The 18,872-nt window shown below is 40.8% G+C and overlaps 2 protein-coding genes and 1 pseudogene across 2 annotated transcripts; all 3 read left to right on the forward strand.

Moving 5' to 3' along the window:
* The first annotated feature begins 1,994 nt into the window (after nt 1-1,994).
* Nucleotides 1,995-3,826, forward strand: LOC140859432 (serine/threonine-protein kinase-like protein At3g51990). Its single transcript, XM_073261198.1, is given in 7 exon segments — nt 1,995-2,153; nt 2,156-2,660; nt 2,662-2,897; nt 2,900-2,977; nt 2,980-3,021; nt 3,024-3,185; nt 3,188-3,826. Coding segments are annotated over 7 exon segments (1,599 nt in total). The 5' UTR covers nt 1,995-2,098; the 3' UTR covers nt 3,709-3,826.
* A 2,028-nt stretch (nt 3,827-5,854) lies between these two features.
* LOC140859266 (probable NAD kinase 1) lies at nt 5,855-12,750 on the forward strand (annotated as a pseudogene).
* Nucleotides 12,751-14,740: 1,990 nt separating this feature from the next.
* LOC105049135 (uncharacterized) lies at nt 14,741-18,201 on the forward strand. The gene is made up of 3 exons (XM_010928698.4): nt 14,741-14,898; nt 14,996-15,048; nt 17,880-18,201. The coding sequence occupies exons 1-3, from the start codon at nt 14,811-14,813 to the stop codon at nt 18,000-18,002; spliced, it is 264 nt and encodes an 87-aa protein (XP_010927000.1). The 5' UTR covers nt 14,741-14,810; the 3' UTR covers nt 18,003-18,201.
* The last annotated feature ends 671 nt before the right edge of the window (nt 18,202-18,872 follow it).

The raw sequence follows: 18,872 nt of genomic DNA on the forward strand, positions 1-18,872 counted from the left end.
GGAGGCTCCAAGATGAAATTTTTAGTTAAGACCAAATTCTGAGCAGGTTTGGATGGTATTTTCTACGTGAAGAATATTGCACATATTTTAAAATATGATATGATCCGTATTGTAGATGGAAAAAAAAAAAAAAAAAAAAAGATTGAAGTGCTTTAAAAGTTGTGCAATACTGAAGCCAATTATTAACATAATGAAGGAAGATCAATCATTTTTTTTTTTGGATGAAAGATATAATTGGAAACCTAGTTGAGCCCGTGGATCAATCCAACCACAGCCAACATGGAATGCTTTTTTTTTTTTTTCTTAATCCTTTTGAGGCGCCAAGATTTCTCTGCACCACATTTCACTCTCCTTGCTTGGTGTGCCAAGGTCACAGTATAGTCAAGATCAACTGACATCCCAACGTATAAAATATTGTAATTATGTTGATAATTGTTAGAAAAAAGGACAGAAAGCGCCTTCGCATAGAAAATATGTTTGCAATTTGTCCTTACATTTCTCTCCTCCTTCAATGACCAAAAGGAAAATTCAGCTGTTGCCGAACCCTTACTGAATTTGATTTTATGGTCTTTAGGATCCAAGATTATGTCAAATCCATACAAGGAATTGATGGACATGCAAACCAACTCAAATCAACTTTATTCATATACCAAAAAAAAAAAAAATCTAACTATAATAACTCGAATAGATTATAAAAATTTCCTAGATTTACAATGTGATGCCTAATTATGGCTTTTTGTCGTCGATAACACGTAATAGACGGATCCGGATTTGATGTTGGACTAGTCTAGCTCTCAAGTTAATGAAATGAAATTAATGATTTCTTTATTTTCTGGTTGGTGGGCGATTGAATAGGACCCTAATCTATATCCATGATATGCATCAATAAGAAAAAGATTTGGATCCAGCACTTTGTAATAAAATAAGCATAGTAGTAGTTGATGGCGGCATCGGGATAAAATAAATGACGATGTAAATTGCTCCTCAACAGTAATAGAAAATTCTAAGATCTCTTTTTACAAAATTTTATTTAGATTTATCAAAAATTTTTAATTTCTTTGAATTTATATATATATATATATATATATATATATGCGTGCCGGCGCGTGACATTAGAAGGAAGTCTTTTTGGCACAAAACACCAATGAAAGCACACAATATGTTCAAATTATCCATCATAAATCCTTTGCAGGCATCAATTGGTAGCTTCTACTGAGAGACTTTTCCCAAGCCTTGCGCTACCTACATCTCATTAGAAAAGACAACTGGTCAATTCTGTCCTAACCTTCCACAGGTCTAGAGTATATTCCAAAGAGATAAGCAGGTAAGACAAGGGCTATCTTCCTCTTTCTCCTCGGAATTTATGACTGATTATTTTTTGATCTCAGAGATAGCTACTAATTTGTCCCTCCTCTGCCATCCTAAAAGGGTGTCCTAACCTCCCTTTCTCATCCACCAAGTACCAATGGTGAAATGTACAAGGAGACTGAAGGAATTCTATCCTGCAAGAACAAAGAAGAAAGCTAAAATAAAACAGGGTCCTACAGGCCCACACGCAAGCTATGATGCCTTGCTTAGTCTTATATAATTATTCTATGTCCAAAAGATTATTGTCAACCACTTTGTATAACAGAACAACTCAATAGCTAATCAATACTTCTAAGTTTATTCTATAAGTTCCTATTAACATCTCCATCAATAGTTACTTGTCACCACCCAACCGTTGTTAAAAGTGATGGAAAGGTGTTTCACTGATTGATCATCTCCCGCGGGATCTCTGTTTCTTTGCCTTCCACCATCAACCATCCCCCCCTTGGGATCGCTTCCCTCTTTCTGTCTCTCTCCATTTCCTCTCTCTATATTCTTCTATCTCCACCTCAGCTCCCATCTCCTCTCATTTTCTAAGCTTCAAATCTCTCTCTCTCTCTCTCCATTTCCTCTCTGCATTCTTCTACCTCCACCTCAACATCTCTCTTATTTTTTAGCTCCAAACCTCTCTCTCTCTTTCTCTCATTTCCTCTCTTTATATTCTTCTATCTCCACCTCAATTATTTTCTAAGCTCCAAATTTTTTTTTTTCTTTCCTTGAATTTGATTCTATGGGCTACCTTTCGTGCCGGGCGGAGTCCTCCATAATCACCTGCCGTTCCATCTCCTCCTCAACCCAACGCCCACCCACAAGACCCAAAGGAAGTCCAAAGACAAACATAAAGAAGACGGCGGCGACGACGCCGACGATGGACCGTCCTCCATCCCCGGCCCGCGCATCCACCATTTCACCTACCGCGAGCTGGAGTCCGCCACCGGCCACTTCTCCGACACCGCCCTCCTCGGCCGCGGCAGCCACGGCGCCGTCTATAAGGCCGTTCTCCCCGGTGGCCGCCCAGTCGCCGTCAAACGCCCCTCCCGCCGCCCGCTGACCCCCTCCCGCGACGAGGTCGAGAACGAGATCCAGATCCTCTCCTCACTCCGCGGCCCCCGCCTCGTTAACCTCATCGGCTTCACCCCCTCCCCCTCCGCGGCCGCCGTGAGCCGCCGGGAGCGCCTCTTGGTGGTGGAGTTCATGCCCAATGGGACTCTGTATGATCTCCTCCACTCTAATCCCCGGCCGCCGGGGTGGGCGCGGCGCCTCCAGCTTGCCCTCCAGACCGCCAAGGCCTCCTCGCCTTCACTCCGCCGATCCCCCCGTCATCCATCGTGACGTCAAGTCCGCCAACGTCCTTATCGACCGCCGCTTCAATGCCCGCCTCGGCGACTTCGGCCTCGCCTCCGTGACGACTCCGCCGCCTCTTCTCCGCCGCCCGTGCCACCCCCCGGCGGGGACCCTCGGCTACCTCGACCCCTCCTACGTCACCCCGGAGAACCTCAGCACCAAGACCGACGTTTTCAGCTTCGGCATCCTCTCCTCGAGATCATGAGCGGCCGCAAGGCCATCGACGTCGCCCACTCGCCGCCGTCCGTCGTCGAATGGGCGGTGCCCCTTTGAGAAAAGGCAAGATCTTGGCGCTCTACGACCCGAGAATTGCCCCCCGAAGGATCCGGCGGGGCGGCGGCAGCTCGCATCAGTCGCAGCCAGCTGCGTCAGGTCGTGCAAGGAGAAGCGGCCGCCGATGCAGGAGGTGGTGGAGCAGCTCAAGGTCCTCAGCAAGACGGTGCCTTTGAGAGCCTGGAACGGGCTTTCGGTTGGCATCCTTGCTCGGTGGTCGATACTGAGAGGACGATCTTGAAGCTGAATCCGAATAGCCTGAATTTGGATCGGAATTTGAGTTCGGTGTCGAGATGGGCTAAAGATGATGAGCAGGATGCCGAAGAAGAAGAGATGCCTGCTGGTGTCAAGAAGCTGCCTTCTATAGTAAAAGAATCTCGTCCTTCGAGGAATGCAAGAAGGGTGTTCTCGGATGCGAGCACCAGGGGAACCAGGAATCTGATGGAGCTCATGGCTCGGACTAATGGTGAACCTATCAGTGGAGTGCTGGTGGGTGGGAGTGGTAGCCAAAGATCTATCATCGGCAGAGCAAGGACGGTGCATGTTGCCCGCGAATTTTATGATAGAGATGCAATGCTGCGGTTGCGCAGGAACCAAAGCATGAGGGGAGTCCCATTGGAAGCATTTTCGAGATTGGATGGCTTGGAGAAATTGGAAGGAAAAGTTTGTGGTCGAGCAGGAGATCCAATTCGATCCGAGTCTGGTTGGTCAAAAACCAATTGATTATTACTGTTGAATCAGAATCATTGTATTTCTTGGGAAAAAGAGCTTGAGAGTTCTTCTCTCTGGCATTTCCGATTGTTGTAGAGTTTAGGGATGATTAATTTACAAGTGCATTTGGCATGCCATTTTGCTATCTAGTTAAGCATGCATGCAAGTCCTAGGTTGGCATTGCTACCTCCGAGTAGTTTTGTCTGACATCTTTACATCCTTGTATCAAGAAATGTGTCCTGGTAAATTTACATTCTTTTGTGTTATGTAGCTCGTCTAAATATCTTTTGAATAGAAATATGAATAGTCTCAAATTCTTGTAAGGGTTTACTTTATATTTCTTTTAAATTATATGATTGTGTTCCTACATCCATCTGTTTGGTTCGATTAGAATCTATTTTGTTTTTCCTTTTGATATTCCTTTTTCTTCATGCTCATCTTGCAAAAGAACATGCCATCAACATTTATATGGTTTCCAGCAAGATTATTCTCCATGCAGAAGGACACCAATTAGGCTTGAATATATTCTGTCCGCACCTTGATTCTAAATATTTATATTACAAAGTTAACCTTGAACTGCTGTCTGCCACCTGTGAATTTTGAATGTTAGATTACAGGTTTGAAATCCTTCTTGAAGAGGAAGCTAGTAATCTCGAGAGCACCTGCATTGAGATATTATATGGCTATCTAACCCAATTAACTCCATCTTCACTTTTTAATACGAATCTTAATTTTTCAGGTCTTGCAGATGATCGGAAATTTCTTTTCTCGAGGGAAATTGCCTTTTAGAGGAGTTCCGGTTAGAATATAGTAGATAAGCAAGTCACCATTCCCTTGTTCACTTCCTGGTATTAGCATGGATTAGATGTGATTGTTTTCTAATTTCAGTATGTCTCCATGAGCGCATGAGCAATTGAAATGTTATCCAACATAATGGAGAGATAGATGAAGATGGTAGTAGAACTAGAGCTGAGTGGAGACTTGAGAGGTGACTCTGTTGTGTTAATGTCGCGATCACATTTCCTGATACCTTGAAGGAAAATCCTGTAAAGCACAAACTCTAGATGGTTGTTCCAAACTCTGGATGGGTCAACATGACAGGATACTCCTACTTCCTGTCCTTTCAGGTTGGACATGTAAAGCCTGTAAGCTGCTCTTAGCTTAAGTGGGTGGTTGCTTTCTTCTTGTGGTGGATCTAAAGCAATAGATGATCTAGGGTAGTGGGAAAGGAAAACAATGGACAACACCATTTGCGCCACCTGATTAATGTTATAGGATTTAAAGCTCCAAGGTGGTGTCAGACCTGCAGCTAGGGTGAACGTAATTTTAGACAATAATATTCTGAAGCAACCTGAAAACCTACATGTGAAAGATCAATTCTGTTTATCATAGTGCTCCTCTAATTGCTCAAGACATCACTTTTTGTCTAGTATTTACTCTATGCTATAGATTGCAACTATGTCTACCTTAAAAATATACTCCTGATTAATCCTCCATTTCTTGTTGATAGGTATTTACAAATGGTGCACGGCATTATTAACAAAGCTTTATGGTGCTAACTTGTGAGGCAAATATATCTATGTATATATGTACTGGGAAGGAGGTGGAAGCATAGCAGAAATCTGGAATGAGGGCAGGGTTGAACCTAGGTCTCTTGTATCTACACAAGAGACTTTGCCTACTTTACCAGTTGACTCACTCTACTAATTTTAATATATTTAGATATCTAGCTTTGATGATTGCATTCTTCAAGTGCTTTTATTGTTGCACCTGATTACCTTCTTTGGACTCCTATCATGACACACCCAATGCTACATGTTTTAAAGCTAAGCTTTGTCATTTCCAAGTTGGGAGTCTTCAGTCTGTTGGACTTGAGGTTCAGAAGTTGGCTAAGGTTGCTGTAACTCTACCATCTGCATTGTGCTAAGAAGTAACTATATGTTTCATCTAAATAACCAAAACCCAGTAGTAAACCAACCCCCTCCACCCCCCACCCCAAAAACTGTATGTAATCTAGTTTTGTTTTTTCAGATTCGCTTTTGTGTTCTAGAAGTGCTAATGTCTTTACTGGCTGCACCGGTTGTCTCAATTAACTAGCTATGATTATTTGAAGTTGCTTTGGTATTGAATCTTAAGATTGGAGTTCTGATTTTATTTCTTTGTGCTGGCATTATCGTTGTTCAAAGGACCAGTTCCTCCTGTTGTGCCACTTTCCCGAGCATCATTGGGATTTATGACCCCTTTCTGTATCCACTTATCATTCTTTCTTACTTCTGTTGTTTTTGGCCCTGAATTTCATCATTCACTCTTTCTTTTGTACCATTTTGAGCAATGATAGTTATTTTTCTACTTCTGGACACATCAATTTTATTTACTATCATGTGGCTAGGTTCTAATTTTCTGTTAATTCTATCAATCTCATAACTCTAGGGCTCTTCCAAGTGCTTGTGTATATCCAAAACAAGCTCTTCTTGTTAGTTGTTCTATTTTGATTTCGCAATAGTTTGTTAAAATCTCTTATGGATATCCAAAACAAGCTCTTCTTGTCCTCCTTTGAGGTACCTTCTTGCATATAGAGATTCATCATCACTCACTGCTTTCTACGCCATAATGATCTAAAATAAATTGTCAGTTGGCAACCTCCATGGGAACATAAAAAGTTCCTGAGGTTATTAATTTTCTAACCAGCTCCTTTGGGGCACATGTTTGTCCATGCACGTTGCGTGCTTAATGTTCATACAAACACATACTCCTAATGGATGTAGGTACTGTTTGGAAAGCTTTCTTCAATTTATCATATACATAGAGCACTTAAATTTGACAGGTATACCTAGTCACATCCAGGTTCCAGGGTTACCTAGTTTATTGTAACTTTGCTGAAACTCTTCTTGCTATCTTGGCTTAGCTTCCTGCACGGTTGACGTGTTCTCACTGATCATCATTTCTAACCTTTGGATTTCATGACATATCGGTATGGAATTTGATCGAGCACTACTTTATTAAAAGTGAATTCAGGGAACTCTATGACAAGGTTAGTGGGAGGAAGATCCTTGGAAGGCTGTTTTGGCACAACTTTAAGGCTGTATATTGCCTGAATTACTAGGTTAAAGTAAATTATGCATTGTAAAGTTCAGTTAGCTCATATCTCACCAGATAAATAACACCCATGGATGCTCTAGAGGAAAAACGTGAACTAGGATATTTATTCTATTTATTTAAATTTTTGGATTAAATTCCACCTTGCTCTGTCCTACTAAAACTTTGCGTTGCTTTGTAAAATATTTTGGTTTTGTTGGAGAACAATTGACACTAATTCCAGGGGACTAGGTCAGATTAGTTTAACAAAACTCTTCGATTCTTATTAGGGTCTTTTGTAGGTTTTGTATGAAAGCGAAAACCTAAAATGGGGAAGTAATAATTTACTTATTCATACTAGAACTATAGTTTATTCCTGATTCTTCAGCAATGGCCATCCAAGTAATGCGAATTGGAGGAAGAGATATCTCATCTCTTAAATGGAATCAAGCATACAAGCTGAAGCTTTTCTGTTTCTAGAACCTAGTTTGTTGTCTTGACTTGATCACGGTATTAAAATTCTAACGAGGAGTTGAGAGGTCTTTTACTTACAGGAGGTACAACAGATGGTTAGAGAAGAGGATCGGAGGATCTGATTTCCTAACTGAGTGCAAATATGGATGCTTAGCAAAAACCTTATCAGATTTTGATTTGCCAACCTTGTTTTACCATACATAGTTGTCAGCTTCTAGCAAATATGAGAACGAAATTTGTGATGGCAAAACCTTGGTAAAAGTAAGAAACCTATCAACAAAAAACTTGATTCTAAGATATACGCACATTTATGAGAAATGTGTACGCTGAAAAATTAGATGGCTGATTCTATCATATTAGACCATTGATGTATTGTGTGAATGGATACAGCAGTGCCTCAAAAGGTCAAATCTTTTTTTTTCCGGGGCTCTTTAGCCATATGCTTACCTGGTGGCATTCTTATCTAACGCATAGTAGACTTTAGGATCCTCAGTTTAGATTTATAAAAGATCCAACATGTTCACAGGATCATGCTCCTTTCACACCATCCATAGATTCCCCCTTCCCGTTGCAACTGATGCTTTGGTTCAGGTTCACTAGATTGCATTTTTATTATGATGATTATATGAAGACTTAAATTTTAGTGTGTTTATCCTCAGAACACAAACAATTCATCTTGGTGTATTTTCTTTGCAGTAATTCTTACAGAATTTATATGTATTAGATCTTGAATCCAGTTGACAGAAGATGAAAGTTATACCTTATCCTGTCAGAAATCTCGCCACACTACCATGCATGCGCATGTTACTTTCATTCTAAAAAAATGTTTTCATTATTTCTTAAAGATATATATATATATATATATGTTATGTAAATCAGATTCTTCTAGTGATCTTTGACATATTCAAGAAAGTGAGAATTATCGGGATTGTTTGGATACAGTTTTAAAGGGACCAATTAGCATCACATTGTGCCACCAGTTACATTGCCATGTTATGTGAGAAGCAGCTAATTCTCAGGCGCATCCTAGTCCTAAATGAAGTTGCAATTGACTGTTTTGAATATCATCCTACCTTACTTATCTGGAATGCTATTGTGACACCTCCTTTGTCACACTCATACAAGGGGATGGATTGATTTTAGTGACAACATCTGGAAGCACCTCATACTCTTTGGCAGCTGGAGTGTCAATGGTCCATCCACAGGAATGTCTCGACCTTCATCTTTACCCTTAAAACTGGTACTTCTGACACTTATCCTTCCAAATAAATATGCTCATGGGCTGGACCATCTAACCTCATTTTGACTGGGTTCATTATTGTACTATGCAGACAAAAGAAATAAGTCATCACATGATTCTTGTCAGTAAGACTCGCTCTTGATGGAGTTCTCTTTTAACACAGAAACAATGTCATAATTATTCTGACATGAGCTCTTAAAAGAAAAAAAATCAAAACTACGGGATGTGTTGCTTCAGTAATGAGGTAACTTGGGACTACTTTTCAGAATATCCATTTATGCTCCAGGTCAAAGGTTGACCTTTTTATCCATATTCAATTTCTCCAGCTTTTGAGCTTGTTCGAAAATTATATTCTGGTGTTCCTTGATAGGTGGTATCGTTCATTAACACATCTTTTTGTTTAAGAACAATTTTATGAGAATATGATTGAACTCCTAGGGGAACTTTATCCTGATAGCAAATTCTGAGTTCATTATTGTTTTGAGAAAAATCTTATTTTGTCCAATCTAAGGCGATGAAGCTTTAATTCGTTCATATGTGGGTCTTGATTTCTGCCTTTGTCCTCTTAAATTATGCTGTGTCCCTTTGTTGTTAATCAATTAGGATCTCCTTTGCCAATTACACCACGTATGAATTATTGCCAAGAACAAAAGATTTGGCACCTCAAAAGAAGCATTCGTACTTCTACCCTCTAAACATAACAATAAATTTCTGGTGCTTCATTCTGACATGCAAGAGACACCATTTCTATCACATAATGTCATGTTTCATTATAGCTTTAAATGGATAAAGGCATTTGATTTAGAGGCTATGAGCCCTTTGATGGTGCCCTTTCAAGTTTTAAGGCATCGCTTATGCATGTCCTTGTGTCTTGAATGACCTAAAGTGCTTGACAAGTTGAAAAGTTTGCAACCATACTGTTAGGATTTGATTCCTTAAGATTCAGCCCACATTGAGCCCACAGCGAGGTTCGCGACGAAAAACGAAATCCAACGAGACCAAGATCATCCAAAATGGAGCTTGGACGGAGAAGATATAGGTTTTTGAAGATTGCACGTAAGTGGAGATGGCGAAGGACGGCCGGCGGAGTGGCGGCGGTGCGGCCGCAGGTGGCGCAATGCGGCCCAGCCCAGGCGCGCGGCCCAGCCCATGCACAGGCCCGCACGAGCGGGCCGGCCTAGGCCCAGGCGCCTTGCCTGGGCCCTGTACCCTGGTCCACCGTGGACTGGGAGGTCCACGGATGGGTCTGTGGACCACGTGGGCATTTCTCATGCATTTTTTACGGTCCACGTATTTTGATTATTTTTATTTTATTTTTTTTTTTCTTGCTGCATCGCGTGGTACCGAAAAGGTCCTAGAAGGTGATGTCCTGGCCAGACATTCACCCCAACAAGTGGTATCAGAGCGAGGCGGTACAAAGACGCAAATTGCAGTGGTGGTGAGCAAGATTGAAGATGGAGAAGACAGGAACAATCAAAATGGAGATCAACAAGTTTGATGGTAAGAGTAATTTCTCCTTGTGGCTGGCAAGGATGAAGGACGTGCTCATCCAACAGGGGTTGATCGATGCTCTCTTGTGCGATGAGAAGCCGACCACCATAGAGGTGCGGGATTGGAAACGACTACAGATGCAGGCGGTGAGCACCATCCGCATGTACCTGGTGAATGAAGTGGTGATCCATGTACTGAGCGAGACTTCCCCGACGGTGCTGTAGTCGAAGCTCGAGGAGTTGTACATGGCGAAGTCTCTTACCAACACTCTTTTCCTCTGAAGGCAGTTTTACCAACTGTGGATAACTGAGGGACAGAGCGTGCAGGAGCATCTCAGCCACTTTCAGAAGATCCTCACCGACCTCCTCAGCGTTGGTGAGAATGTTGAGGAGAAGATCAGGGCGCTGGTTTTGCTGGAGTCGCTTCTCCCTTTGTACGAGTCATTGGTGACTGCGCTTCTAGTAGGGAAAAGCACCATCAAGATGGACGAGCTCACTACGGTGATACTCCAGAACGAGATTCTCAGGAGAGAGAACCCGACTTCGAGCTCAGGTGACGATAGCTCAGCTTTGGTGGCTTCTGAAGGAGCAGAAGGCGGTAGACGGAGCGACAGGAGATCGCGACGAGGGCGATCCAAGTCCAGAAGGGACTTGAGCAAAATCAGGTGTTACCGGTGTGAGGAGTTGGGGTATCTAGCCAGAGATTGCCCTCAACTCAAAAATCGGACGGTGGCTGCTGTAGCGATGACCGACAATAATTCAGATGGAGATGTCCTGGAGATATTTGACGAGGTATCTATTTCTTCCCAGCAGTGGATATTAAATTCTGCATGCCCCTATTATGTTTGTTGCAGAAAGGAGCAGTTTGACTCTCTGGAGAACAGTAAGGGCACTGTATATCTATCGGATGGATCGAGCTGTGCGATAGAGACATTAGGACGGTCAGCTGGAGGACACATGACGATGCAGTGAGGAGATTGGGAGAGGTCCGATACATATCCGATTTCAGACGGAATCTTATCTCACTTAGCAGACTGGATTCGAGAGGCTACAAGACGGTAGCTGGTGAAGAAAGCTTGAGGGTGCTACGCGGCGATAAGATTGTGTTGGAGGGGAAGAAGGGGAGCAGAGGACATTATTATCTGCGCGGGGAGCCTAGTGCGAGGTGGAGCTCCAGGAGGTGGATCGGGCACAAGACAGGAGACTCGGGAGGACGAGAGGTGATGTTGCAAGGTGAGATTCCTATTGCCGCAGGATAATGCCCCGAGCAGATCTCAAGTCAGGAGGAGCACAGCATACGATGGAGATGGGATCGAGTGGTCTTACTCGACTCCCATGTTTGCCCATCCATGATCAGTAGGCGATTGCCCCAGGATATGGGGGCGAAGAGATCCAGAAGCTCTCGAAGTTTGGAGGAGGCCGAATATCGAGTCAAGTTGGAGATTGTTAGGATTTGATGCTTAGAGATTCAGCCCATATTGAGCCCACAGCGAGGTTCGAGATGAAAAATGAAGTCCAACGAGATCAAAATCACCCAAAATGAAGCTCGGACGGAGAAGATACGGATTTTTGAAGATTGTACGTAAGCTGAGGTGGCGGAGGACGGCCAACAGCCAGCGGTGAGCCGGCAGAGCGGCGGCGGCGCGGCCGCAGGCAGCGGAGCGCGGCCCAGACGGGGCCAACGCACGGGACGTGCGGCCTAGGCAGACGCACGGCCCAGGCAGACGCACGGCCCAGGCAGACGCGCGGCCCAGCCCATGCACGGGCCCGCACGCGAGCGCGGGTCGGCCCAGGCCCAGGTGCCTTGCCTGGGCCCTGTACCCTGATCCACTGTGGACCGGGAGGTCCACGGATGGGCCTGTGGACCGTATGGGCATTTTCCACATGTTTCTTGCGGTCCACAGTACTATTTCGTGGATCGGAGTGCAATCGAAGGGCGTGGGTTGATCTGGTTCTCGATCCAACGGTCTAGATCCTTATATGGGTTGATTAAGGAGTCTTAAACCTAATCTAATTTGATTTTTAGCTTTTAAAAAGGCCTGTGAGGCACAGAGGGAAACGGTGGTCTAGTTTTTACCGTGGACGCCGTACGGAACCTGTGAGGAGAGAAACAAAAACGCACATTGTTGAGAGAGAAGGAGCACGAGGCTCCTGGATAGCGGACGTCAGACACTTCAGGGGTTCAGGGGGTCTTCTAAGAGAGAGAGCTTTTGTGAGGAGAGCTTCAGGTGAGAGAGAAATTGGGTGTACGAGGGTTGAGGGTGAGATTTCTTCTTGTAAATTTTTTTTTCATACTAAAATTTGCATATGCCGTGGAGATGAGCCTTTTTGTGACTAATGTATGTATTTTGATTGTTTTTGTTTTATTTCTTCTTTCTTCTTGCTGCATCGTGTGGTATTGAAAAGGTCCTGAAAGATAGTGTCCTGGCCAGACATTCACCCCAACATATACCGGTGCCAAGGATAACTCAACTGGCGGTCATATCAAATACCTCCAATCTATTGATTGACAAATTAGAGAAAAATTTATTTGTTGGTGGTATCCATCAGTATTTTCTCAAGCTACTCATTTATACGGACTTGTCAGAATGCAGTTTTTTCAATGGCAGCTATTTCCCATATATTCAAAATTCTGATCCCTGACATAACCAGAGTAATTGGTATTGTGGCTGCAAGTACCTTTTGATGGCCAACGACTTCCTCTCAAGCATCCATGAAGGCCTTCACTGGAATCTGAGGAAGATTCAGTCATTTGATGCTCTTCATGATCCATAGATTTATCTGCTCTGGTTCCTCCAGTGCACCAGCAAGGCTTGGTGATCTGAAGCAGTTTTACTTGATGCCTGACCACTGTAGCAGGAGTTCCTAAGCAAGAATCACTCTATTTATAACTTGACCTGAAATTGTGATTTGCTGCTCCCACCCCATTTCGCAGAAATTATGCGAAAAGGAGCTAATATAAAAGGATGAATGTATATTTATAGAAAACAAGAGTTACACAAGTTGTAATGGCCTCATATATATAAAGATAGTAGCAAGACGAGTTTTGCTTTCCTTTATCTTTTTTTTTTTTTTTTGCTTGCACTTAAACAAGTTATTATTATATAAATATGGATGGTTGATATCAAATATATAGGTGTTAATCCTAAACTCTCTCATACACCTGACCGTTAATGCATCAGATATGGGTGATTACAGTTTGGCACTGCTGCTGAACTTCTATGGCTTCTCCCAATAAAGTGAATGCATCTCTATCTCCAGTAATTCAGCAATTCATCTGGTGCCCTTTGGTGCCATAATGTCAGTCTATATTATTTGTGTTACAGGACAAGGTTCACAGTTTTGGATTGCATGTGAACTCTATAAATGTTCATGAAAATTTCTGGATATCTCCTTGTGTCAGATGAAATTGGGGAGGACCACTAGCCCTCTTTCTTTTTTTTTTTAAGAACAAAAGAGGAAATCTGCTATTTAGTGGTCCGCTTGAATATGACACAAGTATCCGATGCACAATTTGATAAGATCTTCTAAATACAACATAATTCAATTAAATTTTAAATTATAAAAAAATATTAATGTGTTATCCTAAGCAAATGGTTATAGGTTGCTAAACAGATTGAAGTGATAGCAGACCTTGAATTATAAAGTATGTGAGGTACAAGAATTAATGGGAATAATATTTTAAAAAAAAAACTATTTAGAGGCATTATAGGAAATAAAAAATTGAGTACAAGCATGCACACACAATGTTAGGAACTTAGGATTACAATGTTCTTGATTAGCAATAGCCACAATAGTTCTCTTCTATCTCCCTCCTCTGCATATGCTATTCCTATCCCTCCTTTGCATATGCTACTCCATTGTGTTACCCCTTGCAAAATAAAATAGCTTAAATTAAAAATATCATTTTAAACATATGCACAATTGAGGGGTTATGTTTTGGACAATTGGCATAACTTGTTTCTTGATGCGGTAAAGTTATCAAAAGAGAAAAGATGTTCCAATCTACAAAAATTTGCATCCCTAGCTAAAATTTAAGTCAAATTTGCATGTTATATGAGCCAAGATTGTTTATTAAATATTGTGGTATAAAAGGGAGGACATTATTAGTCCTACATTGGTTATAAGTTAAGGACTCTGGCCTATATAGTAAGCGACTACCCTTCCTACGTGAGACATCTTTTGAAGGATAAAATTATGAGACCTATAGATCAGAGTGGATAATACCTTATATGCCAAGCCATGAGGTATTGACCGCAATAGTAGTGCCTCAAATAAGAGATCACTCTTGCAACTATGGGGCTTTTCTCGTCTGTACACTAACTCCTTCTTTATTAAAGGACTATATTGTGGTATAGAAAAGAGGGCATCATTAGTGTCACATCTCCTGTGAGTTAAAGAGGAGTCTGGTTTATATGGAATATAACCTTCTATCCCCCATAAAGCATATTTTAAATTTTAAAACTGTGAGGCCCCATGCCATAAGTCGAAGTCGAAGTGGATAATATCTCATACATATGGGAGTAGAGACAATACCTCGTACATGGGAGGGAAGACTAACCAATCCAAGCTGCAATCTCTTAACCACAACGCTAACCTATTTTAATCCAAAAAAAATATCCTATTAGACATTAGCCCCTTCTACCCTACACATGCTCATTGACATCAGATGACGTTGGAATTGGATCACAAGCAGACCCAACCCAAGATACTTTTGGTTCAATCACCTCAGGTTTTATTCCAAGCTCCCATGCAGCCCTAGAAAAACCCTAGAAAGGCTTTAGCCCTAGAAAAAGCTCACATCCAAGCGGCCGGTTGGTGGAGAGCAAGCGGAGATGACGCAGAAGGAGAACCTCTTCAAGGGGCAGAAGAAGAAAACCATCCCTCCCAATCGCCACGGCAAAGCCTCTCACACTCGTAAAGGTATTTGATTTGATTCAGGTTTTGGATTCCTCGGAATCTGAGCCTGCCTCCCTTCTTTCTTCCTTTAAATTTCTATTCACTGTTCTCTCGCTTGCAGGGAAAAGGTTCGTGAAGCCGTCCAAGGTCACCAAAGACATCGAGGCCGATAGAGTAAGAAGCTCTCTTTCTTTTTCCTTGGCTTTTGCATTCCAAATCTCTTAGCAACTAGGGGACTATATAGCGTCGTCGTTGTTTTTCGTGTTTTGTTTCTCTACAAATTGGTGAAACTTTTTCTCCCCTTTTCAGAAGGAAAATAACCCTCATCTCTTAGTTATTATGACTGCAACTCTAGTTAATAGAATCTTAGCATCTTCACTGGATCAACTATGTTGCAATTAAGAGCCAAGATCTGCCATCCACTTTGTGTTTGAGGAATTGCAAATAAGAACTTGACGTAGAAGATAGTATAGCTTGCTGTCTAACCTGCATGTGTATAAATAACAAGTACATGTATGAACGTTTCAAATGTTTCATCTTTTAAATCTACTTTTACTTTTAAAGATTGAAGTACAGTAATCGTAAATGGCCTATGGTGATGTTAAAATTGCTAGCATGTAATGTTAAGATTGTAGTGCAGTAATCATGGTTGAACTTTGTTCGTAGTTTTTAATGTTTGCATGTTTTATTTATGATATATGCTCTATTGCCTACATGCAGAAGTAGAAGAATGAAATAAAGAATGTATTTGGTGTTCATCTATATGAAACCATGTGATGTTATCTGGTGAGTTTTCTACTAGGTGTTAGGTAGAAAAATTGTTGTACAAAGTATACTGGAAAGTATCTTTTGGAGAAAATCATTGTGATTTTAAGATATGAAAAGGCTTAGTTGTTGATAAAAGCACCGCCACAACAAGTTTGTGGAGCAATAAAGTTTTGCAGCAATAGATTAAACAAACTAATTGGCTATCCTTATGATACGTCGTGAGTGGGTTGCGTAATACACATTATATGTCATATGGCATATTACTATTACTTGGACATTGGAGGACTTTTGTTTCGAAGTTCTTAAAAATGTAATTTATGCATATAATCATTTTTCATGTAATTACAGAATCATGGAGTGCGTGATGAAAAACCAATTATATAAAGTTAATACGTTTCACTTCCACTTTGACTTGAGTGTGCGGTTGGGATTATGTTATACCTATGTTATCTATGTCTTGCAACACAACTTCTTTAGTTTAGCCTTGGAGTAACCTCAAAACGGTGGTCTATAATTATGTTACACTTTGTCATGTGAATTTGTGGCATCTTAGAAGCTCTCTAACCCTATTGAGGTTGCCTTCTTACAGCTCATTTAGCAATTATGTTCACTGCTTGAAAAGTTATCGATGTGTTAAGCATGAACAACAAGGAGGATGAATGGTTTTTGTACCCTCACAACAACCCCCTACACCCCAGCGCGGCGTGCAAAAAAAAAAAAAATGGATGGATGGTTTTGAACTCATCAAAATTGAGCTTTATATTTTATTAGGCATATTGATTAATACACTTCTATTTGATTTATTTCTTGTAAAAATAGAAAACCTACCTACGTGGGGTGTATTTCAAGAAGAAGGGAACATGTGCAGAATTAGCTTCAGAAATGTTGGCTGAAGGTCTCATGGACAGGCAATTCAAGGCTTTTTGCATGAGAATAGTAGATACCTTGTCATTATCCCTAAGATCTTATGATTTACCTATTTGGAAATTGGCATAGATTTTGCTACTTCCTCAAAAGCACTTCGAGAAGAGTGCACATAATTGTTTGTTGGATATAGCTGCCCCCTCCTTTTATTTTTATTTTTATTTTTAATGTGTGCCTATGCATGCTTGTGGTGGGTGAGGGAGATTCGGACCCAATCACATGGTTCTAGAGAGCTGGTCGAGTCCAAATGGTTCTCAGTTCTGGATCTACCTAAACTGAGTTATCACTAGTCGTTGCCCTTAATTAAGTCTTAAGGTAGCAGTTGTTTAATAATTGGTCTTCTAGCTTCTTTGAAGAATCGAGCTTTTGCTTGCACGAAAGCTGTTCCTCCAAAATTATTTTCGCAAGCACATGTCATAGAAATAACACATTTTTATGTTTTATTTATCCTTTATATTTCTTGCATGGACATGGATTTGAGAATCGGATTTGGACGTGAATTCAAGTGTCTGACTTGATTAGAGAGAAAATTGGGATATGGAGACACGCAGGATAGAATTTAATTATACTTGATTATATATATCTTGTAATATTTGTTTGTCGAAATATTAAAAAATATATTAACAATATATTATGTTTTAATATCTTCGGGTGTCTACAATTCTCATTCAAACTTTTCAATTAACTTAACGGTGTAAGAAATATAGCATTTTGCAAAGTTATTTCAGCACAACATCCTTGACCAATCTTGAGAAATAACAAATACTCCTAATGTTAAAATGGAGGACCAAATTCATTGTTGGGAGAGTTGAGCTCTCTACCAATCTTTAAATGTGGCAACCAAAAAAACTTCATAAGTATTCAAGCATCCATGTATTTGACTTGGATGCATATCCCACACGGAAGTTTGGAGCTGGTTGTGAGTGTCCAGGTAACACAACTTTCTACAAAAAATATTGAACGTGCTTTAGGAAAGAGGACAAGTTTTTTAAAGTCTGATCCTGTTGTTCTTCAAATTTTGAGTGATTTATGGTTTTAATTTCTTGTTGGTGGTTGCATTTGTACCAAGTTCAGAAATTATTATGGTTTTGCCAATGTTTATTCATACACAGCTAAGCATCGACATTCACAAAAGAAAGACATGACACCGATATTTCTGCAGGGAGATATGGAATATTGCAAGAAGTCTCCAAATTGTTTTGTTTTTTGGGAAAAAAATAATTGTTATGTTGACTTGAAAGTTTGTTCTTTTGCATGCTGTTTCTATTTGTTCTATATAATACTGATAGGTTTTAACTCCACTTTGCTTCTAGGAACTGAGCAAGTTCATAAACCACTGCAATGAGATCAAAGCTGCATCTGTTGCCAGCAAAGATGGTGGTCAACTTAGTATTTTAAAGCCCAACGCAGATCCATCAAATTCATCAGAGAAATAAGAAGCACTGAAGAAAATGGGTGCGATTTTGGAGCATAATGGAAGTTGACCTGATTATGCCTGCATGAATTAGATGTTGACATGCTGTAATCTCGATATTTGTTTAGTCCCTTTTAATTGTGCAAGATGCTAAAGCTGGTTTTTATGCTATACTTGAGGATATGTAAATTGATATATGGATATTCATGAAGATTAGTTGATATATTTGTTATTAGATTTCAATAGCATGCAAATGAATCTAAATACTTCGTGGTCCGGTCAATAATCCCTTTTTTCCTTTCTTCAAGCTCCTTTGGTGGGAAGAAATGACGAATTAAAGCCACAACTCAAGGCTCATGAGTGAGTCATTTGATGAAGCTCTACTCAAGAGTTAGCTGGTTCAGTTTTATCAGACGTGGCGACTCTAAGCTTGAGTCCGGAGCTTGGATGCCCTTGTGACTAAGCCAAACATGGTGGGCCGATCAGGTGAAGAGAGGCACTTTGCTAGGTCGATTGATTGCTCATTCCTGTCGATGCAAATTAGATGGTCGATCAGCTAGACAAGCTTCTACATTTTTAGGGTTGATGCTTAACATTTTGATGCTTATTTATCGATAAACCAAATGTTATAAAAGATGTTTTCACTCATGCATTTACGTAATTACAAAATAAATTATTTAAGTTCTGCAAAAGAATGCTTTGAATTTGTTTATGGTTTAGAGGTGTTCAAAAATTGAATTTTGTTTAGAATTTTTTTTTTTTTTTTTGGGGTAACAACATGGAGCTAAGCTTCATTAACCAAAAGAGTCAACAGGAATTGCAAAGGTCTTGGAAATGCATGACAAACTATAGATAAACCTGATCTGAATTACCATCCAAATAACAAAAGGAT

This window comes from Elaeis guineensis, chromosome 7 (assembly GCF_000442705.2).
Source record: "Elaeis guineensis isolate ETL-2024a chromosome 7, EG11, whole genome shotgun sequence".
In the NCBI taxonomy this organism is placed as follows: domain Eukaryota; kingdom Viridiplantae; phylum Streptophyta; class Magnoliopsida; order Arecales; family Arecaceae; genus Elaeis; species Elaeis guineensis.